This window comes from Rhinichthys klamathensis, unplaced genomic scaffold (assembly GCF_029890125.1).
Source record: "Rhinichthys klamathensis goyatoka isolate OS25496 unplaced genomic scaffold, OSU_Roscu_1.1 h1tg000177l_1, whole genome shotgun sequence".
NCBI classification, from domain to species: Eukaryota; Metazoa; Chordata; class Actinopteri; order Cypriniformes; family Leuciscidae; genus Rhinichthys; species Rhinichthys klamathensis.
In genome coordinates, this window is record NW_026606706.1 from 575,001 (window position 1) to 599,658 (window position 24,658).

The 24,658-nt window shown below is 38.3% G+C and overlaps 1 protein-coding gene across 1 annotated transcript in view; it reads right to left on the minus strand.

Annotated features, from left to right (window-relative positions):
* The window catches only part of dachd (dachshund d), a 114,227-nt gene that overhangs the window by 29,263 nt on the left and 60,306 nt on the right, over positions 1-24,658 (minus strand). Inside the window, 4 exon segments of the mRNA XM_056260651.1 lie at positions 2,173-2,307; positions 3,556-3,691; positions 4,002-4,174; positions 17,817-17,978. Coding sequence (XP_056116626.1) covers positions 2,173-2,307; positions 3,556-3,691; positions 4,002-4,174; positions 17,817-17,978 — 606 coding nt within the window.

Consider the following 24,658-nt stretch of genomic DNA (forward strand, 5'->3'; position numbering starts at 1 on the left):
CCCCCGCCCCCCCGCCCATCACACCTAAGGTCTGACCTGTAAATTCATATAATCATGCTAATTACTTTGATTCACAGGCTTGGTCGGTCTATGGGAGAGAGCTACACAGCGCCTCCTCTCCGGGCAGATCCAGCAGGGGACGTGCAGCCCAGTGATTTCCACCGTGGTTTTAATGTCATTATCACCCTCTCCAACACTTCCCCAGCCCTGCATTCCGCCTGGAGACAATTCTCAAATCTATTATATGCATCATTTTGTGTTTATGCAAAGCATATGAGAGGACACTTCATTTTTTCTTTGCCAGACCAAAGTAAATAGTGAAAACTGAAAAGTATAGAAATGTGTCAAATGTTTAGCAGCCTCCAATTTTATACTCAAGAGCTGGAGTTTTGTTTGGATTGAATATAGTAAAATGGTATCTGGGAATCATAATCAATGTCTAAATTTGTGTTCTTAAAGTGTTTAAATGGACACTCCCCCTGTGTTTATTGAATTATTTTTGTTCCGATTGTAAATTGAGCAGGTTCTATGGATTTCAAAAAGTGTAAAATATAAAATCCGAAAGATTTGATTGAAGGATAATGAAACAGTTATTGTACTCTTAGCAAAAAAGTACTATGGCAGTACCATGGCGCAGTGATATTATCAATGGTAATGTTAAGGTACTAGACTACCTTTCAAAAGTTTGGGGATAGAACGTTTTTTAAAAGGAAAATTGTATTGTGCTTACCTAGGCAGCATTTATTTGATCAATAAATACAGTAAAATCATTATAGTAATATTCTTAAATATTATTACAATTTTAATATATTTTCTGTTTTAATATATTAGAAAATTAAATTTATTCCTGTGATGGCAAATGTGATATTTGATTAATTTGATGCATTCTTGCTGAATAAAAGTATTAATTTCTTTGAAAAAAAATAATAAATAAAAAATCTTACTGACCCAAACTTTTGAACAGTAGTATATATAGCATGCTACTAGCTACATGCATAGCTATAGTGATCACTATATTTCTATACTAAGCTATTTAATTAATAGTGTAAGTTACTATTACTTACACCTACTTAAAAACCCATTACCATCCAAACAAACATTTTTGTACCAAGTTTTATGTATAAAAGAGAGATTAAAGGATTAGTTCACTTCAGAATTAAACATTTCTGATAATTTACTCACCCCAATGTCATCCAAGATGGTCATGACTTTCTTTCTTCAGATGAAAAGAAATGAAGGTTTTTGAGGAAAACATTACAGGATTTTTCTCCATATAGTGGAGTTCAATGGGGTATGTGGACTGTATCTGGACTGCAACGGTTTGAAGATCCAAATTGCACTTTCAATGCAGCTTCAAAGGGCTCTACACGATCCCAGCCGAGGAATAAGGGTCTTATCTAGCGAAACGATGGGTCATTAAAAAAAAAACATTTATATACCTTTTAACCACAAATGCTAGTCTTTCACTAGCTCTGCGATGCGCCACGCATTACGTAATCACGTTGAAAGGTCATGCGTGACATAGGCGGAAATACCGACCTAGTGTTTACAAAGCGAACATGCAAAGACTAAGTCAAGCGCCATTTACAAAAAAAATTTAAATAAATAAAAGGTAAAACAACAATGTCGGAAGATTTTGAAGTTGGAGGAGAAAATGAGATGGGGTTTTTCACCCTACCCTACCTTTTTGAACCGGAACACGCGTGACTTTTCAATGTTATTTCGTAATGTATGGCGCATCGCAGAGCTACTGCAAGACGAGCATTTGTGGTAAAAAAGTATATATATATATACAGTATATATATATTTTTTTTAATGGCTGATTCGCTAGATAAGACCCTTATTCCTCGGCTGGGATCGTGTAGAGCCTTTTGAAGCTGTATTGAAACTGCAGTTTGGACCTTCAAACCGTTGTACCCCATTGAAGTCCACTATATGGAGAAAAACCCTGGAATATTTTCCTCAAAAAACTTAATTTCTTATTGACTGAAGAAAGAAAGACATGGATGACATGGGGGTGAGTAAATTATCAGGAAATTTTAATTCTGAAGTGAACTAATCCAGTGTAATATGAAAGAAAAAAAACAATAACAACCAAATAATGTTTCACAGATTTTTCCATAAAATAAAACAATAGAGCTATTTTGTTGGATTTAGGTACTGAACTCTGACCTTTCTCGAGGTGCATTCTTTTGGCCTCATGGCCGATGTCGTGAGTTGCCAGGTCGCCCTCTTTAGGCCCGGGTAGGATGCTGGGAGACAGACCCAAAAATGCCTGGTTCATCGACAGTCCATTCTGATGCACAGCTTTGAGAGAACACAGAGACACATTATTCCCATCTCCACACGCTCTCAATTGACAACGCAAAACACCTCGAGTGATAAATAATGATTCTAGCTGAAAAGAGCCCTCGTCGTCCAGTGGCTAGAGAAGGTGAATGCGTCCTTGGCTTTCAACTGTTTGTGACTTGTGGTATACCTCATCTCCAAATCAATGTGCCAGTCAATCAAAATCACATTTGCCACTCTGCCTGTCGTGTGCAATTCTCAGTGCAAAGTGCAATTCTCTATAACATCTGAGATGAGGCGACAAACTTAAAAAAAAAAAAAAAAAAAAAAAAAAATTCTGTTTATGAATTAATAGGCCTTTTTACAAAACCTTGTGGATTCACTAGATTCACTGGTTGAAATACATCCAATCAAACAATCAATGGGTTCCTAAAGTCTGAGACCACTAGTGAAAATTATTTAGCATTTTTATCATTTAATAAAACATTTTAATTTTACAAAAACGTATTAATTATATTAATTAAATAATGGGTTTTGCTTTAACAACAAGAGAGCTGGAGCTGCATGAACTCCACGAGTTTGTGTAAAATCTTATTATTGATTTGAGTTCACATGATTTGTGATGATCCAACGAGCATCTTGAGCTTTAATGGAAGCAAGAACATCTGACCATCTGTACAGAGTTGTTCATATGATTAAATCATTTAATGATTTGATTTTGAATTGAGAAGCCTTATTTTGTGTCTAATTGCCTTATAAGTTCTCCGTTCATAAATTCTTTAACCATTTTAACAACGTATTTCCCGGTTCAAACCCCAGCTTTTCAATGTAACTTTTGGAGCTCAAATAAGTTTTTAATCAAAACAAACAGTTACTCGTTAAGACACCGCTTCCAGAATAACATCATAAAACATGGTAGCATATTTCAGAGATGACAAGAAACATACATGCAGGCTCTCTCAGTGATTAAGGATATTGTTTTTATTTTATGACACAGCTAATGATGAAAACATTTGAGGTCTGTCTTTGCACAACATGAGCCAGAACCAAACTTAAAGATAGTTAATATCTCTTTGCCATCTGTTGAAAACAACAGAAAGCGAGAAGGGGCGCACGTGTGCTACGCTCTTAACAAGAGGCACTTTTAGTGCGGTATTTAGCAGCTCTTGAATGTATGTGCACCGGTGTGCGGAGATCCTGGGAAAGACGAGGGAGAGAAATTGAGAGACAAAGAGAGTGGGAGAGAGATTTATGAGGTGAACATACGCATTCTGTCGGAGGAGCTCTCCGTGTGCGCGGGAGAGCTGGAGACGCTGCTGCTGCGCTGGGATGAGGGACGGCTCCCCGGCCTCCTGCCGTCTTCCAGAGAGGGGGCAGGGGAGGGACTGTCGGGGACCCGTTCCTGCACAGCCAACAGGAAAAACAAACACAGCCAGGGCGGCCATTACATGACACATTCCTTTCAGCAACACACCTCTATGGACACACAAGCGTCCATGCTCTTTTTTTTTCTTCTTTTTTTTTGAGGCACCGTCCCCCCACCCCTTCTCTGCATCCTTTCCTTGCTTTCTTCCCAGGCTATTGTCTGACAGACTGTTCCCTGCAATGCCGTATGAAAGCACGGATCGCGCACCACCCAGCCCCCTCCACCTTCCCCCAATGGCTGATGAGAGATGTGCATGACACAATGAGAGAACGGCGCTGTGGGTTACCTTAATCACTGATGTCACCATTCGGGATGGGGCACTCTGTCCCTGTGCTGCGGCGGCCATATTGGCGATGGTGCTGAGGTGGTTCATCTGACTCATCGCCATGGTGACGGATGCGGGAGGCAGGCTGACAGGGATCAGGGGGTGGGGCATCATCATAAACGGCAGTTCCAAGCCTGAAGATGAGAGGGGAAAGTAGCTGATTAATTAATCATTTCTGGCATTAAGTTGTGTGCAAATGGAAGACGCGTGTGCGACAGAAAAGAAAGCGTACTGCTGAAGAAGAGAGGAAGATTTAAAGGGGAAACGCTATGAATTATTCACACGTGACCTATCGTGCGAGCAGCGTGGCTTACAGAGTAAATATTCATTAAATAATAATCGTCACATTAGATAGTGTATTATATTAAAGCTATTGACGACTACCAAAAAAATAATTGCGGCATATTTTCAAGCCATTATGGTCATTAGAAACATAAATATTCACTTTTGTTTTTAATAATACATATCGCTGTTAATAATAAATAGCGTTCTGGTGATTACATTCATAATAACCTAATAATTGTGAGATTTAAACTAATCTTTATTATGTTGGGAAAGGGAAAAATTATGGAAATATTTCACCATTAATAGTAAATGCATTCAAAATATCTGTGGAAAAAGGAGGCAAACATGAAAGGCATTAGTTAAAATGAGCAAAAATGAGCCAATTAAAACTAAGTGTGTATCATGAGATGCCTACAAGCTAATTACGAGTATTTGTGCCAGAAACTCCATTACTTGTACAACAGAGTGCATTTATAACGCCATTTTTTCAAGTCCTTGATAGTTACACGGGATTGAAATAATTAAGACATTCAAAGTATTTTGATGAGGAAAACCAGATCCTGCAGGAGGACATGTGATTGTACTGTTAAACTCATATATACAACTAATGTGAACTGTGCTACATTCTTAGACAGTGATTAAATGGGTAGAAAGGAAGCTGTCCCGCTTTTTCAAAGGACATATGCACACAAATAAGGTCACAGCCTGGTGTGTGTCCCTGAACTAAAGACCCACTCACTCCCACTCCTGACTTTGAACTAAAGGATCAAAAGTAACTGAGAGAAATTTCAGTCTCGGGCGGTCAAAGGCACCACTCGAGTGCTTGAAAGAAAACTTGAGCGTTCGCAGTGGATCCGATCGAGCGGGCGGCCCCGTGCTCCATCCCGCACTTCCCCGATAATGCCTGGCTCAAGGTAACAGGAGACACAGAGGGATAATCCAGTGAGTTGTTTTTGTGTGAAATATCAGTGGCCAAGGGCTGTGAGACAGTCTACATCAGAAAAAAAAGAAAAAAAAGGGGGAGGATGGAGGGGGTCCCTTCAGTGTGAATGCTCTTCGGTGAAGCATTGTGCATTTCCATAAGAAAGATGACCAGCAGATGCACAGGGAAAACACATTCCCTGACATTAAAAAGGAGGCTGAGATTAAAAGAACGAGAGGCCAAGCAGCACCTTGTAAAGGCGTCTCTCCTCGAGTGCCGAGTCTGAATCAATTACCACTCGCAGGACCGGACTCAATTAAAACCTGCCACGGCGCCAGCGTGTGATTGCAGGATACTTACAGCGCCACGCCGAAACAAATTGAGAGAGGCATTCATGCACGTATCTACCTTTCAAAGCTTTCGAGAGCCGGATTGAGTGCCGGCGCGCCTTTGTGATTCGCTCAAGAAGATCTGACTGGATTTCAGGAAATCAACATTTACAAGAGAGGGGAGAAACGTATTAAAGTCTGATATGACTTTGCTTTTGTCATTTAAATGGACGTCCTTTATCAGCCAGGCGGTGAATGATGTCTGTTGTGTTGACCGACTTCCACAAAGCAGAACTCTGCGTGTGAGAGCGACTACGGGCTTACAGTAGCAGACTGCTCTCGGGGGCCTAATCTCTCTCCCTCTCTTCCCCCATCCCACCTCCTTTCATGTTTCGCCATCCTTAAGTGATGTTTCAGCAATAATGGCCCTTTGAAAACCATAAGAAAACATGATACAAGCTAACCAAGGTCCACCAAGGCTTTTCAGACAGACTGAAAGGCAATGAACTATAGATGGCTGATGAAGCAGACACATTGTTCATCAACTGTTTTTTTCCCTTTCTTTTGTAGTTTTCAACAAATGTGTCTCAAAACAAAACCCCTTTAGACACTGTCAAGGCTTTTTTTTACGATATTAATGAATTTACCTTGTCGATAAAGATTTTTTATTTAAAAAAGGCACCTTTTTCTATTGTGTTGCAGATTATGGATTCAATTCCAAGGACAAAACAATGAAAATATAAAACATCTAAGCAACAAAGTTATACGTGCTTCAAGATATAAACACGTTTTATATATATATATATATATATATATATAAACATAAATGATTTGTGTTCCGTCAATTCAAACTTTAGTCCTGAGGCTACATTTAGAAATTAGATAAATCTAAATATGTCATACTCTCTTATTAGAATATGCCTGTATTCTACTTGTATGTGGGTCAATAATAAAATCTTCTTCATAATACATATTATTATATATAATAATATTCATTATATATATAAAATATCAGCACTCCTGAAAGGCCTCTTAGCCAATTAGATTTGAGGACCAGAACTAACTGTTGTATAGACACACACACTGGTATTACTATCATTATGAGGATATTCAATAGACATAATGATTTTTATACTGTATATTCTATCTCCTAACTCTAAGCCTATACCCCTAAACCTACCCATCACAGAAAACTTATCAAACTTATCAAAAAATATCAAAACAGCAATACACTGCTGAAATTTGCATGAATTAGGAACTGAGATATTATTGTCAAACAGATGAACTTTGATTCCAGTGGCCCTTAAAAAGAGACAGACTGAAGCAGCTATTGTCTGCTGAAAGCTGGCTTTCAAAGCACTAGCAACCTGCATTATCCTGTGAGGGAGGAAGCTTTCCCTTGACAAAAATTAAACCAGCTCCTACTTGGCACTTTATTATCTCTTCAACTGAGTGATTTATTGTTTGTGGAATGAAAGCAAAAGAGGAGGAAAATTACATTTTCAGCAGAGCCAGGGCTTGTTCTGCCTCTACTCCTCTATCCTGGAAGAGCTCACGACAAACAATAATGTCAGCTGTAATTGATCTGAGGTCGCCGGTTAGCCCTCCAGTAAAAGCCCACTATTTAAGCGACAATCCGCCCTGCCTGCTCCTCAGATGCTGTCTAATGAAGCTGTCCATCTCTGCTATTTACCTTCTCTTAAATGGAAGAGAAAAGATGTACTGTAAGAAGCCCAGCCAGGGAAGATTTGCTTTCCTCATGTGAAATAGGACCTGCAGATGCTGTTGGAATGTGTAATTGGCTGCAGAGTCGGAGACGGGGGTTCCAGCGCTAATTAAATGACTTGTTTCTGGCCTATCCATCTTTGTTTGCGAGCACAACGCGACGGAGCAGTGTGTTGTAAATGCTCTTATCTAAACAGACGTTATTTTGCTCGTCCCTTTGATTTGAGAGCCAAAATCTTACGCCTTTTGAAGTAGCTGTTGAATCAGGATAACAATTTAAATTTCAGAATGGCAGATTGTTATTTTTGCAATACCCTAAAACTGTCAAGGCTTTTGCCACAGGTTTCTCATTCAAATACCAAACCATTTTACATTTTAATTGTACAAATATAACCGGCTACTCATAAACTCATTCTGGCTATCACAAAGGACCTTCAACCATAAATAAGCAGAGCTCCATCTGTGTAGAGATGTTACTGGAAATAAGGTCCTTCATAAACAGACATGCTTCTATGGTAAGGGTATAGATTGTTTTCTTTTTCCCAGAAGGCATAGCTAGTCAAGGCTGTTAAACGCTGTAACTCATTAAGGCCCGTTAGAGGAAGGTATTTTACTTTGAAGTAGCCACCCACGGTCTTTCTGTGTCATTGAGAAAAACTTTAAAGTCTTTTCTTCCTGTTTATAATCTTAATGCTAATCATAAAAATAACATCTTGAATTTGTTAATATCACCCCCCCCCCACCCCCCAAAATGATAATAAAAAAGAAACAGACCTGTACACTATCACCAACAATCACAGAGCGCTAAAAACACCCCCAGATGCTTGAGAACGTGATGTGATCTTAAGCCACAAGAACAGAGAAACTGCATCCCTGTGTAAAATAGGCATTTACTATACTCACTCTGAAGTGAGAATGCTTAATAAGAAACAGAGGGTAAAGAAAAACAGCTATTACACCTCTATTGTGAGTGTAAAAAATAATGGCAACAAAACATCTCTGGTTTGATGAGGTAGCATAATTACGTAGACCCGCAACCCCCCACAACCATCAAAGCAAACATGTGGTAAGGATTACGGAGGAGACAGACAGTATTGTTTTATTATTTATTTATTCTTCCTTCAGGAGGATAAAGACCCAGCAGCAGTTCTTGCTTTTGGTCACTACCTGTTACGCAAGCTGGCCGCTAGCAAACGTATGATATAGGTTCTGATTTTGATATATAATTACGCTAGCAAACGTATGATATAGGTTCTTATTTTTATATATAATTATATCATTGAAGTGTTTTTATGTAAATCTAAATGGCTTTGAAATTAGCAATAAATAAAAACAAAATTATATTTATTCAACAAATTCATTCATTTTTTATTTTCATTTTATGTATATTAAAGGGGAATATATATATATATATATATATAGTTTTTATTGACCATTTTTAAGATGTAGATTTTGATTTTGTTCATGCTGGAATAAAAAAAAAAAAATAATAATAATAAAAAAAATAATAATAATAATTAATTCAATTAAAAAAAAACAGTTGGCACCACATATTCACTGTGATCTTGTGGTCTGGTTAACACAATTACCTGCAAGGTACGAGATGCCCAGACACAGGCTTCAGGACACATCACTGAAAGCACACCCAATTTCGATTTGAATTAGGTTCAGCTTAAATGTGTTCTCGTATCACTCTCCATAAACTACTGCTGGTTTAGGGAAAGCATAAGGGAGCGAACATTACCAGCAGATGTTTCCACTGAGGGTACAATATATTCAAGTCCAATCAATAACCCCCCTCCCTGAGGGACTGTGACACCCAGGGAGAGGAGGGGTGGGGGAATCATTTTCATCAGATACTGAGCAAAGGGTCCCGTTTAAAAAGATTGCTTTTGGTCAATGGCAAGCAGTTGTCATTTGACTTGGACTCTGAAATGAAATGTATCGAACGGTGTTATCAATCACACGGTGCAGGGGTCCATGAGATGGCTTTCCAGCGGATAATACAGCCTCTTGCATCATCTGTTCTAATTACAAAATTAGCATCACGTTGCAGAGGCTGCATCTTTACGTGATTCTGAAATTCATTGTGAAAGGAGATTTGTTATGTTTGTCATGCCGTTTTGGTCTTATTGAATGTGCTTAAAAGGATAGTTCACCCCAAATGGAAATAATGTCATTATTTACTCATTCTTATGCATTTCAAACCTGTATGACTTTTTTTTTTCTTTTATGAAAAAAATATTTTTATGCATACAACATAAATCAATGGGGTCCAGTGTTGTTTTGGAGCACATTGAACCTCATTACAGTTGAAACATTCTTCAAAATATCATTGCTTTCACAAGAGACAGAAAGTTTGTCCATTTGTCCAGCAAAGAAAGATTACATGGAGAGAAAGTAAAATAAAATAAATTAAAATAACATGATATAATAACATAAAATAAAAATATTTAATGATATTTTTATTCATAAAATATAAAACTAAAACTGTTGTAATTTTTAAATAAATACAAATAAAAAATAAAATATTTTGTATCTGATTTAGCTCTATATTGTGTCTATATTTGTGACTATTTCCTTTTATACTAAAGACATTTAGTGGAAACATCTGACACAAGCCAAACATAACCGAGAACTCTTTTAAGCTTTAATAAAGGTCACTAAGGAAAGTTCAATTGCACAGATTCTTGTATTTCGTACATGTACTACGTAGGCTAAATGCGGGCTACATTCTGTAGAAGAAGCCTGACCCAGAGTAGGATCGCTAGTCTGGTTGGGGTTAATGGGGCTCCAGGCATGATTGATACCCGTGAGTGATAATGGCCGCGCCTTCATTTCTCATGTTCTAATTGCTGCAATGTTATTATCACTGCAATAATCATGGCAATATTCCGATTGCAGCGCATCCTCTCTGTCATCATAAGGCACGGCGGTTACGCATCACACACTGGTTTGTTTCTCTCTCGTAATTGAGTGCAGTGAGATGACCTATCGGAGGAATATTCTAAGCAGTCAAAGCGCACGCATCTTTCGCATTATGGACCCCAGAAGCTCATCGTGTGTGAAAGGTTGAATGTCATTTATTACATGTATCACATTTACACCATGTGACATTGTCTTTTCAAATTGCGCAGATCTCTTCATCCCTATCTTTGCCTCCAAAGGTCACTCAATTCCACTTATAAATGCAACCTGACAGAGATTAGTAAAGAGGGACGGGCAATGCACCACGTCTCACAACTGAATCAAACGGCTCCAAATTAATTCCTCCAATTAATGAAGAACGAGCTTTAATGTTGATGAGGCCCGACAAGTAAACCGGCTACTTATTTATTTCATTTACTCTGCAGACACAAATATCTGCATGAACATGTGCCACGTTTATGCCGGCTACGCTCACTGCAGTAATGTGGAGCTGTGCTGCTTTTCAGAGATGATAGAGCATGATACGGATCATTAGAGAAATAATGTTTAATCAATTCCCATTTTGTAATCTGTTTCTGCAGTTGTAGGCATTTGTGTACACCAGCGCTTTGCACATTTTTACACCGACCCCCCCCCCCCCCCCCCCACCTTCAAAAATCATGCATATTCAATTTTATGCTGATGCTTAACTGTCGATGCAACCGGAATTAAAACAAGCAATTCGACTTCATTAAAAAAGTAAGTGATTATCGAGTTATCTTTTTGAAATTCTATTAAAATGTGTGACGCTCTCCACTTATCTGTCACCTGCTTCCCAGGAGCACAACACACTAATAGAGGCACTCAGAAACGAATGCCCAGGAGAGGCTGCGTGTCTCTGTAAACTCAGCCCTGGTTCTCATCCCGGTCTCAGAGCTATTACCAATGCTTCCTGCCTTCCCATGAAGAGCCCTGCTGATGTTTGAGGCGAGACAAAACAGCATTCAACAATGTAAACCGACACAGGTGAGGCGGTTTTGAAGAAGCTTGCTATCTGCAATGCTAAATGCCTATGGTGGAACTCAGTCAGAGAGTAATAAGGAATGAATTCTGCCGATGCGACTCAGATGTGGCTAGGAAGTGAACATGTTTACACAGTTTAGCTGCGGGCTGGTTTCAGCAGACTTCTGGGCAATATATCACATTTTCATACTATATTCGTGGTGATTTAATTTAAGCAACATCATGAATATGATGATGATTTTATTGCACTTTTATTTATCCAGTAAGTTTCCTGAAGAGAATGTCATTAAACTAGCTTCACGTGTCTCACGAATTGCAAGAATGTTTCTGATTGAAACTTTAGCAAAAACAAAACACAAAACGCCATTTTAGTTAATTTCCTTGAATCGGTTCGATCAATTGATTCAAAACTCTGATAAAGTTTAAATGGATCATCATTCATATTAGTCAAATACATAGAACATATTTTATTTACATATCGTTTTAGTAAAGAATTTGAATATATGAAAAATGCCATGTGGACATTTGAATGACGATTCAAACAACTTGAGTTTCAATTGCATAATCACTCAGATGAAGTCTTTTCCTATTTCCTATCTTGTGTTCATTCAGTGAAAAACAGTGTCACTGTATTTTAGTTGTCGCATGAAACAATTTGTATCAACTCGGCAACAATAGCTGTTCAGTAAAAAAAAGACCCAGAAAACATTATAATAAAAAAAAACACTTTTTAATTTAATATAGAGAAAAATAACAGAAAATATAAAAAGAATATCATTTCATTTTTATCTGTAACAATTTATTTAAAAAAAAACAGATTATTTATAACCATTTCACCCTGACTTAGATGGAGGCATGGGAAAAGAGAGGAAGAAAAAGTGAAAGTCAAACAGACAGACTCGATTTAACCAAAACTTTCTGCTGTTTGCCGTTGCCGTGCCACGTTTACCAGTGCGAGGCCGGCAGATTGAAAAACAAAGCGCAACCCTTGTTGGATTTGTCCTTCCACAGTGTGGGATTTATTATTAGAAAGGACATAAACAGACTAATTAAATCACAGCAGTCGAGGCTGAGATGACAGCTGGTGCTGTGTGTGACCAAACAGATCCCTATCAAAGAGCAGGAGGCATTGCTCACTCAATCCGTCCTCTATGGGGAGCTATTTTAAGAGGCCCGGCATTGAGCACGAACGCTTTATGCTAAATGAGGGCTCGATGTACAAGCTGGTTGATTATAAAGACGCGACACGGCCCCGATGCATGATGGATGTGCATGCTGTAAAGACAATGGGTTTAGGGTCTATGTTTTTTGATAGGTGTTGAGGAAATGTGACAGCGCTCATCAGAAAGATATCACACTGCCACCGACTTCCTCTGTGTCAGTTAAAAGCGCCGAGTGCTTGACGCAGTGATGCATTGAATTTATGACGAGATCGCTCTTGACAGTGTAACAAGTACAATAAGAGGCACGAGTCTTACAGTTATTAATGTGTTTGGAAGCTTATCCATATGGTTAAGTGCATAATAAGACTGCTTCAGAGACGGTTCGTTCCCCTTTGAAGTGATTCTTCATCTCATGCATCGAAAAGGGTAATTCTGCACACAAATTTAAACATTTTGAGTAATTATTACAAGATTTGAAACACCACTGGTTGATTGGTTGCACATGTGAAACCACCGATGAGAAGAAAATATGGTTTTAACAAGTCAATAATGGCAAGTGCAATGAAAACAACTTAATCAATGGCACTGCAACGTTTGCAAACAAGAGCTTGAATTATAACACCAATAATTGATTCCCCTCCTCCCCGCTGTTTTTTTTCCCTTTCCCTCCCGTGATGTCATTTCCAATCGATTCCTTCCTGTGTACAATGATGAGAAGTTTCCCGAGTTTGTTTTTTCGCTCTGACTTTTTCCACCCGCTCCACCAATGGAAATTTGCAAGCTGCACTAGCAGCTTAACCAAAAAGGATTAACTCCCATATCCAACCGAGAACACAGATAATGCTCGGTAATTGGTAAAAAATGAAGATGAATGGGACAGCAAGATAAGGACCAATTAGCTCCTCCACGCTTACAGCTGCGGTCTCTCTACAGATCCATCTCTTGAGTGCTGGCCTCCTCTACCAGAAGAAGCCTGGCGGAATTAGCGGCCTGACCTCATCGATGGTGGGAAGCCCACCCATCATCTCCCCCCATCACTTTCAATTCTGTCCCTAACATAGACACCTGTCACCGGCCCTGACGTGACAGGTTTGCGCTCCCCCACGTCCCCCAAAATGCTAAACGCGAGGTCTGGGCCAGGTCTGAGCACGCTAACTTGCTAAATCAGAGAAACCCACACAAGCATGTGCGCACATACATGCCTGAAAGTTTGTCGCTTATTTCATTATGGCAGCATCATCTGGTTGGTGATACACACAATTCCCCCATCTAATTACGGAGAGGATTTAAGGTCCATTAACGTTGCCGTGGCAAGGAATCAGATGCAAAATGGCACCCAGTGGCCACCAAGAGAGGGATTCTTTTCACCTCCTTCCATTTCTTAACCTGAAGGCAGCAAATGCATGAGTCACAAAACGGGAAAGAAAGAAAAATGAATGAAAAAAAAAATCAAACAATTCATCATGCTGAAAAGGGCAGGTGTTGGTTTTGGTTCAGGTCTATTCAATGCGAGAGAACGGATCACTGTTTGCTTGTCTTCCAGGCACATGTTTTGCTTGGTTTGTGATCTTAAATTGTACCGTTTCCTGTGAGTCAATGGAACAATCCACATTGTAAGAGAAGGGAACCCCCCACCTCCTTGAAAAAATGCTGGGGAAGAATCAAAAGGGAAGCAAGCGCTAAGCTTAATCACGTTCACCACCTCCTCTCTCGCTTAGGCTGTTTGGCTCCAATTTGAACTGGCTGACTGTTTTTCTCTCTGTTTTTGTAATTAATAATAGTGATGCAAGCCGGCGAGAGTGATTGAGCTGAATATTTAATGCAGAAAAAACATTAGCCCATCCAATTTGCATCAACATCAACAAGTCCGGAGAAGAGTACAATGTCCTTCACACACTTAATATCAGCCTGTTTCTACTTCAGACTAAATCTATTCTGCTCTAAATTGAGAATCTCAATCAGAATATATATCATTGGAGGAATAGAGTATTTATATATATATATAAATATATATAAAAAAAGTAGGAGCAACTACCAAGCAACCATCAACAACACCATAGCAATGCTGGGAATACCCTTGCAGTGGCAACTTTTTCCCCCCTCACAAAAATACTACTGCAAATAATCATGCACACACACACACACTTTGGTATAGCTATGATTGTTAGGACATTCCATAGGAGTAATGTTTTTTATACTGTACAAACTGTATATTCTATCCCCTTACACTACCCAAGAAAACTTTATGCATTTTTACATTTTTAATAAAACATTGTTTAGTATGTTTTTTAAGCCATTTCAATTACGAGGACTCAGGAAATAAACTAGGTTTACGTTGTAATACCAGTGAAATACCCATGTCCTAATACAAATTGGTGTCCTCATAAATTATATAAAAAAGCACACACACAAACACACTTAATATATCTTAATAATAATAATTTGTATGATGATGATTATTGTTATTGGTGGTGACATTTAGAAAAAAAAAAAATCACACTTTCATGTAAGCAAGTGTCTCTAAATAAAACCTCATAGCAAGAGCAGCTGTTTTAATATAGCACCGGCTCACTTCCTGCTCATGACATTGTTCACCCCAGTCTAGAGTGTTTAACTGAGTTCCTCTGCTCTAAAGTCATCCCTATATCTGTCAAATGATTTCAGACTCTGGACTCCAGCTGCAAAAAAGCGGCTATAAGCAGGACATAATAGGCATTCACAGCCCAAAACCATTAGAGCCAATCACGAGGCTCAGAAAGGCAGAAGTCAGCAGAGCACCGCAGCTAAGAGTTTATTTTCACAGTTGTGTGTTTTCTCTGGCACTCTTTTAAAACACCCCGATGTGATATCACTCTCTCGGTTCTCTCGCGAAATGACCTTTCCGTTTTAATGCAGTAATGATCCGGAGCAGTGAGGGAATTCGCTGGGAGACGGGAATGGAAAACACTGTCTATTTCACTTAAAAACCTAATTTATGTTGCAATTAAAGGCTGAAAGGAGCTTGTTTCTCCCCTCTGGCTGGCTGAATAGAAGCAGCTATATTTCGCCCTCTTATCATGCGGGTGACTCCTATTGGCCACCCCGTCACAGGAGAGTGCTTGATATAAACAAGAGATTGCACTGACATCCAGTAATCAATATTAGGATGGCTTCAGTACCAAACATCATTTGTCTCGGCCTCCGTTCTTTTGACCAAACGAAGCATTAATTTAAATCATAAATCTGGGAGTGATTTAAATCCCGGAATGAGAGGCCCGCCTGCCTGCCTTTAATGATTTATTTTCTACATTTCTGCGAGCGAGAGATTTGTCCATACGCGGTGACAGGTCACCTTCAAACGCCAGAGGTAGACTGTTCATCACCATGCAGACTAGCATCTCATCGCTGCGAGTAAATATTAAAGTAAAAGAATCCAATTGATTGTGGATGGGCCGGAGAGGCGTCTCAGCCATATATTTCACTCAGGGCTTCTAATGCCTCTCTAGTTCGGCTCCTTCGCTCACCGCTGGGCCTGAAATTATTATTCTTCAGGGAGTCTGCATGCTCAAGGTTACAATTTAAATTGTAAAAAGATAAAAACAGTTTCTTATTAGCCCCATTGCCGCAGCCTCGCCTATTCCGATTCGCATTTATCTTTATTTCGGTGACCTCGCGGCCCCCCGCCGCCGTTCGCTGTTAGATGACCTCAGCTCCGCGCGGCTTCCTTTCGATAAATCTGCTTAGAGCGCACCGTGTTTTGCCAAAACTCCTAGTGTCAAATGCAGCTGGGAAATCCTCGACGCAGGGTGGATATTCACAATGGAAATTACACACGCACAGTTCAGCTCTGGGATTATGGTAACTGAATCATTTGTAATGGATTTGTGGTTTAATATAACAGTGTAATTTCCACAAAAAATGGCTTTAAGTAATGTTGCAAAGAGAGAGAGGAAAAAATCTGAATGTATCTGAGAAACGATTAATTGGAGCGGGGGACATTCAAAACTAATTTTCTTCACCAAATTGAATTAGCAGCTCGCTTAATAGCTATTAGCTTTGGGATAAAGTGCTCATGGATGCATTTGATGTGTAGCTACTTTAAAAGTGCATTACCTGCTAATGATGAATTTGGAATCAACCAAACAAACTGACTGCTCAAAACAAGATTACACAAAGCTTTCTAGTTTTCTTACAGATTTGGTATGGTTTGCCGTTTGATCTACATTTAAGTGAGCTTAAGAACATATTTTAAGAATTTTGCATAGATAAATAGAATTAATTATGTTTAGTTTGATAACAGCAGTTTGTTCTTAAAGGCATAGTTCACTCAAAATTGTCATTCCAAAACTGTAAACCTGACTTTCTTTTAGGGAACGGAAAAAACCAACAACATTTCTTAGTGTATTTTTGAAAAATGTGGACCTTTGATCTACTGACTTTTATTGTGTGGATGTAAACAGTTAAATTCTTCAAAATATCTTCTTTTGTTTCAAAGAAGAAAGAAAGTCATACAGGTTTGTAACAACAAGAGGGTCAGTAAATAATGACAGAATTTTCATTTTTCGTGAACTTTAAGTGATGAAAATTCAGTCATCATTTACTCACCCTAATTTCTTTCTTCTGCTGAACACAAAAGAAGATATTTTGAAGAATATGGGTAACCAAACAGTTGATGGGCCCCAATGACTTCAATCGTTTTTGTTTTTTTTTGATACTATGGAAGCCAATGGGGCCCATCAACTGTTTGGTTACCCATATTCTTCAAAATATCTTCTTTTGTGTTCAGCAGAAGAAAGACATTCATACAGGTTTGGAACAACTCATTTTTGGGTAAACTATCCCTTTAAGTTTGAAACTCTGTTCAAACTGGCATTGAAAGCTTTGAGCGCTTCTGGTCAGTTTCTGGTCATCTGAGTGGACAGCACTAAATAAAGGTGTAAATGGGGTCCAAAACACTTTGCGAATGCTCAAACTATATGTGGAGGAAATGGAAAACACATGACCACATCACATTCTGCCCTGATGAGTCTCACCAACTCATGTGCCAATCAATCATTGTATCTACATGTGGCTTTAAAAGAAAATAACCTTCTAGTTGAAAATTTGGAAAGCACATACATATGCATGCAGAAGACTTTACAAAACATCTCCGACATGTCTGATATTAACATGCAGTGACAGATCATGTTGGTTAAATTGGTTAAATTGTTAAATCAAACAAATTTCTTCTTTTTTCCCACTTTATTAATATTTAGTATTAAATAAGGGACGCTCCCCTCAAAATCTGATCACAAGCAGTCGCAGAAGACACATTTGAGAAGCATGTTACCCCCAGGTGTAAACAGCCATGTGTCTTGCCTGACCACTTGTGACGGGTTGCGAGACGGCTGTTAACAGGGCCTGCATTCAGTGTGAGTCATGCTGCTGGTGGATGGTGACTCACCCACACTAGAGCTGAGGTCTCCGTTTTCTGAGTCGGCCCCGTGCTGGGTGTTGCTACCATGGTAGCTGCTCATCACCTCCAGTTTGATCTTCTTCACCTTCATGGCCTCTGCAATAGCAGCGTTGGTGGCGGCCGCAGCGGCTGCAGCAGCGGCTGTGAGACCTGCAGATGGAGGACAGAAAGATGGAGTCACTGCATCATAAGGATTCAGCTCAAATGGACCTAAAACAAAGGTATGATCAAAAAATGCTTCAAGAAAAGACATTGTGCAGGAATTTCAAGGAGAATAAGACACAGTAACATGAGAACAACACGTTCCAAATTTTAAAGGTGAAAAAATCAATTTGAAATAGGATGCATTAAATGAATAAAAAGTGACAGTAAAGACATTGATTTCAAATAAATGCTGTTCTTTTGAACTTTCTATATCAAAGAATCCTGAAAAAATGTTTCCACAAAAAATTAATCCCAACTGTTTTTAACATGTTTAATGAGCACAAAATCAGCATATTAGAATGATTTCTGAAGGATCATGTGACACTAAAGACTGGAATAATGGCTGCTGAAAATTCAGCTGTGCCATCACAGAAATAAATTATATTTACATTTATATATAACAAAATAGAAAAGTTCTTCTAAATTGTAACAATATTTCACAAAATGACTGTTTTCACTGTATAAAAGTTGTGAAGAAAAATTGTACTGACCCCAAATGTTTGGCTGTACTGTATTATAATATTGTGTCTAAAAAATAAATGTAAAAATAAAAGAAAATAAAAATCGATATTCATTTTGAGATTTGCTAAATATAACATCATAAATGTATCCTATTGTGTTTAAATATTACCTTTAGTGAGCATCAAATGACCGCAAAGGTAATCTAAATGTAAAAATAGAGGAAATAAACATGCATAATTAAATATCCAATATCAATACATGTAATAAGGCAAAAGAACAATTGTACACTCATGTTGTTGAAATCACACATTACTTTGAGTAGGGCTTTACCTCAGAAAGAAGGGGGAAAAACTGCTTTTCGCTCTATAACAGTTTCACAGTCTTTTCTCCCATCACTAGCCTAACTCAGTCTAGCACTGCGTCTTAACTAGAGCAGATCATTTGCATCCCATCACCGACAGTAGCTTTGCTGTTTTTGATTACACAGCTGGCCCCATTGGACTGATGCAACATTTTCAGCTGGAAGCCTCACTGTCATGTACGTCTTCTCTGATTTCCATCTCTTTTTCTCTCTAAATGCAAAGATGACGCCGTTGAGCTTTGATGGTGACAGATGGAGTCAGGAGAACATATCAGGATTGACATGTTGCCATGGTTTCTGTTTGTAAATAAACGGGTGGGGATGTACGACAAAGTGAAAACAAACAGTCTGTAACAGTGGGAAACCGAAGAAGACGGGCTCAAATATGCACAAATACATAAACAAATGTCTGTAACATCTCAAACACAAGAACATTAAACGGCAAATCCATTGTCATTCCCTCTGAATGAACAGGAACGCTGCAATTCAAAGTCTTTTGGCTCCAGTGGCAATATTACATTTTTTTTCCCCATTGTTTGATTTGTTTAAAAGGAGCACAGTGGAGATGGAGAGATTGGATAAAGAACTGACTCGCTGTCATTTACTCTTTTTTAATGACAAAACACCTGAAAGACTCGCAGAAAGTAAAAGGAGGATCCTTGAAAGAGACCTTGAATCCATGAATGAAGATTAATGAAACGATGTGAATGCTGGAAAAAAAGCTCAGCTTTGATTCATCCAGTGTTCAGTGAATCCTGTGAACGCAGTCTCATTTTATACGTACAGTGTATTGAAAATGGTTACAGTACAATAACCTCATTTATGAGGCAAAGTGGATTCTGGGATAGGGGCTGAGCAACCCCATGGCACTACCACAAAATATGAAATATCGTGACTGAATGTCACAACTGTCATAACTGAATTTCTTTTCCTGTTTTAATGCATTGTTTAAACAGATCTGTGTCCTGCATATTTAATGATTATTATCCTCTTAATTCATTTAAAATTTCAAGACATGCCAATTAATTAATTGCATAATATGGAAGAAAATAACCCCCAAAAAATATCCTCAACATTATAGGTGGAAGATAAATAAAACACTGAATAGGCAATACCAAAATTACTTTAAGTTACGAGTCAACTGTTGTATGTTTTCTTTCCATATCATTACACATAAGCCTGTCATTTGTCGCTAAATTGACAGACATAATATGTATCGCTTTTTAGCAAACTTATTAAAAAGATGCAGTCAGTATTTAAAATTCTTCCAAGATAACAGCCCTTAAAATCTCCAACTCCTCTTATGTACCAATCAGTGATACGCTCATAGTTTGGCTTTTGTTTTTCCCCATGTGAGGGAAGCCAATTGGCAAATTCATCATCACTAAAGTGTCACTTTCACTGACATGACTCGACTGTGGCCATTTGGCCACTGTCTCCTTTCCTGAGCGCGAAGAGAACGGGAAAAAGAAAGATATCGAACATGTGGCTTTAATACGCCACCTTGCCTCCCCAGCAGCAGACAGGCAGATGGTGTGGACAACACTGCATGCCACCGGCTTTCTGGGCTTGTTTGCATTTTAAAGTACATCAGTACCATATTGATGTATCGTATACACTGTGTCGGAGTGGATGCTCTCGTTTGCTGTTGTATATTCATGCCCTACAGCTGCGGAGGGGATCTACTCCCCCCCCCCCCCCCCTCCACTCATAATAAATATGGCCTCCAGTCGCACCGAAGGTCAATCTTCATTTGCGTCTAATGGGAGAGAGTCAACTGTTTTCTAAATGAGATGTATGCATAGAAGAGACTTGGAAAAAAAAAGAATAAAATCACCTTCCGTTTGCTTGTGTGAAAAGTCGGGCACTTGAGTTGCTTTTACCAGAATTTTTACTTCAACAATTAAGCGCTTCAATAATGCATTAAACATCCATCATGTTAATTTATCAACTAAAATGGACATGGTGATACGTAATGTCCTGCAGGTATGGATGTTATCAATAAACAGCTTAACACAATTTCCTGCTTAATTAGCCTATTACAATATAGACCAGTGGCTCCCAGCTGGTGGATCGTGACCCAAAAATCGTAAAGTCAACGACTGCAAGGAAAATAAACATATGCTGCTACTAAACATTTGTTGTACATAGTTATGATAGCAAAATAAATAGTTTTGTCAAATAGTTGAAGGCAAAAGACCAATTAAACTTCAGAATTTAGGACAAATTGTTTGTGTCAGTCAAAAAATGAATAATAATAGTGATAATAATAAAATGAATGAATCAATAAATCAATCTTCAAAAACAATCAACAAAACCATACAAGTAAAAATTAGATGAAACACAACCCACATTACATATGTGGATAAATATGCGAGGATAAACATGGTTTGTGCCAACCATGTTTTGGAGATAATATTAGATAATAAAATCATAAATAACAACTGTGAAATATATATATATATATATATATTTTTTTGCTTTTTATGTGATTTTTAAACCATTCTGGTAGTGCACTGAGCCACTACTTGACGTACAATGCAAAATCTGGGTCCTGAAGCAGTCAAAAACCAGTTGAGAGCCACTGCTACACAAGCATTCACGAGCAACTGTTTTCACGTGTATGGGTCCTCTTCTACGTTATCATTCACTATTGTTCCAGAGAGATAGTTTAGTTCATTAGATCCCAAATAACATCCATCATAGGCTACAAGGGGGTTTGACTGTAACATCTACATCAGAGTACCCATCCACAAACTGTTCTTCACATCAGCAACAAGTCCACTCGTAGTGCCCGTGCACGTCTGAGCATCACAACGAGCAACCCACTCCTTCTTCAATTAGCATTCATTAGTATGCCAAGCACCAATAGCAGATCGCAATGTTTCGACTTTTGAAAGTCACCTTTAGATTCAGACCCACATGTCTGTTTTTTTTTCACAGACACAAGGATCTCTTCAGCCACATATTAACAGCCGAGCATGAAAGAGAACGAGCGGGCAGACGGGCGCAAGACGGGGGCGTGGGGAGGAGACAAATAAAGAATCACTTGGTACTGTCATACTGCGCACAAAACAGCAAATAATAGAGATGGGGTCTGATCGTAGCCCTTGGAGCAGCTGTCATATTAAATAATAATGAAGGATCTATTAATATGCAAAGGAACCAGCAGCAGACTGGCTTAACGCTGTCATGCCTCTGAATATTGTCAGAATGTTCATTATTAATTAACATGCGGGCTGCCCCATACCTGCTCAATGTCAGAACATTCTTATAACAAATAAGAAATGTATGTGCCTCCTTCCACTAATAGTGTAATTAAATTAAGATCAGATTAACTTCACATCAGTACACAAAGAGTGACTTAGCTATGCTTATGATAAGAAAGTGCTTATCTACTGACTCAATGTTGCGCGCTCCTAATAGAGATCAAGGCTAAATGTGACTATTTACTCAGTATATTTGCAGAAACGAGCTCTGTTTCAGTGACCATTGAGGACCGAGCGCACACACAAAGCGGAGGTTGTGCCATATAGAGGACTGGGTGAATTAATGCATCTGAATTGTTCCGTCTGCATTAGAGCCAAATACAGCACATCAATTATAAGCTGCCGACACTCGGTTGAGGAGAGTCACATTAGAGTTGACTGATCTGTTTATGACAGTGTAATCTTGCATCTGCGTGAAGGCCTCATGTTTCATTAACCTCTTTTTGTGTCTATTCTCCCAGTCTTGCTGCATTTCTAGTTGATTGTGTCCACCGAATGACAGACTGATGGAATGATACTCTGATGCCATTACCTGAATAGCTGTAAAACACTGTTCACTGTACATTTGACAATGTGTCTTCAGTATATATAAACAAACACTGTATACACAAATATGTATGTTTTCTATTTGAATATATTTTTAAATGGATTTTTTTCCTGGCAAAGCTGAAGTTTTTGCATAATATCTCCAGTGTCACATGATCTATCAGAAATCATTCTAATATAATGACTTCCTTTTCAAGAACATTTCTCATTAATATCAATGTTGAAAGGATGAATATAAATGTTAAAATAACAACATTTATTTCAAATAGAAACCTTTTGTAACATTATGCATGTTTTACTGTCACTTTCGATCAGTATATTACATTTTTGCTGAATGTATTAAGTTCTTTTTAAAACAATCTTACTGACCACAGACTTTTGAATGGTAGTATATGTAAATAACGTCATATTATAAATCCATTTCATGGTTCTTATTTCTGTCAAATGACCTGTAAGATTTCATATTTCTGGTGAGTAATTTCTGGTCAATATAACAGTAATCTGAGACCAACGGTGAGATAGAAAATGGCTCAATTCTAGCAGTGTAACTGTGGTGCTAAATGACATGCAACTGGAAGGAAAACATCTCAAGTGCTGCGTTAACAGCGTTGTGCACAAAGGCCCTGAACATTTGCCAATATTACACTCTTTTATGATGAAGTTACCTCAATCAACAACAACAACACAACGACCACTTCATGCTGTTTTGAGCTGTGGTCTACATTTGCTCTCCCAATCCTGGTGCTGGTCAAGATATCTGGGATCCAAGAACCGAATGCGAGCAACTCTCATTGCATCTACTCATTGTATGCCGCTTCATCAAACAACCGAAGACCCTTACAAACTTGATTGTATAAAATGTTACTTTTCTTCAGATGTTTCAACCAAAATGTCAAGATCAGAGCCTCTCTCATGGTTTAAAGGCCTGGATATCAAAGGGTTTTTGTCATGGTTTCTCAGGACTAAATAAGAAAAGACTCTCATCCTGGGCTCTCCCACTGGCCTTTAAGTTCATGTTTCTAAACAAGACACTGATAGGCTGACCTCACTCAAACATAAAGGCAGGGTTCCTACACATTTTCCATTTCAAAATTCCATACTTTTCCAGACTCACATTTTCAAACCTCTCTGTAGATTTTCAGACCATATTTAACATAAATGGTTCATACAGCATTTTGTTCAGCTTTATATTTGGTTTATAGTAGTCATCTGTAAATATTTTTATTTTCTCAGTTTTTTTTTGTTTTTTTCATTGATTTTCTCGAAGTGACAACATACAGAGCCACTAATTTAAATATATAAAAAATAATAAAAAATACAGATTTTTGGATGCACACGAGAAACTTTTTTTGTGCCCTCAAGAAACTATTCACATGCGCACGGGTTATTTTTTGCATGTTTACGCATTTCAATTTTTGTTTTATATATACTATAACCATTTCCTTTGTGCGTCACTGCCATCTCAAGGCCCAATGTCCAATTTAACGCATCCTCTGTGGCGGTGGAGAAACCATGATGCGAAATGGGCTGATGGCATTTGCCAAGTTCAAGGGTCTATAAAAAAGACTGGTATTGTAAAAAAAAAAAAAAAAAAGTGTTCAAAATTTGGCTTTTCATATTTCAAGCCATTAGGTCTACTTTAGGTCTGGAAATTCCACAAATCAAATTCCATACTTTTCCAAACTGCGTAGGAACACTGTAAAGGGGCAGTTGGACGCAGTTTCCCAAGCAGAATGTTTCACTAATGCTTCAGCGGCATCATTCAGGATGACCAGTTCTGTTGCCAAGCTGGAATTTCAATAGTTCCCTCCTCAGAAATATCAGATAATTGCATATCGGATTGCAAAAGAAATAAAATACAGGAAATACATTAGGTTTGTGCATAAACTATTTTAGATTAGTGCCTCATTCGATTCAAGTTTTTACCTTTACATTTTAAGCATTTGACACAAACTTTTATTCAAAGCAACACTCCATTCAAGTTACAC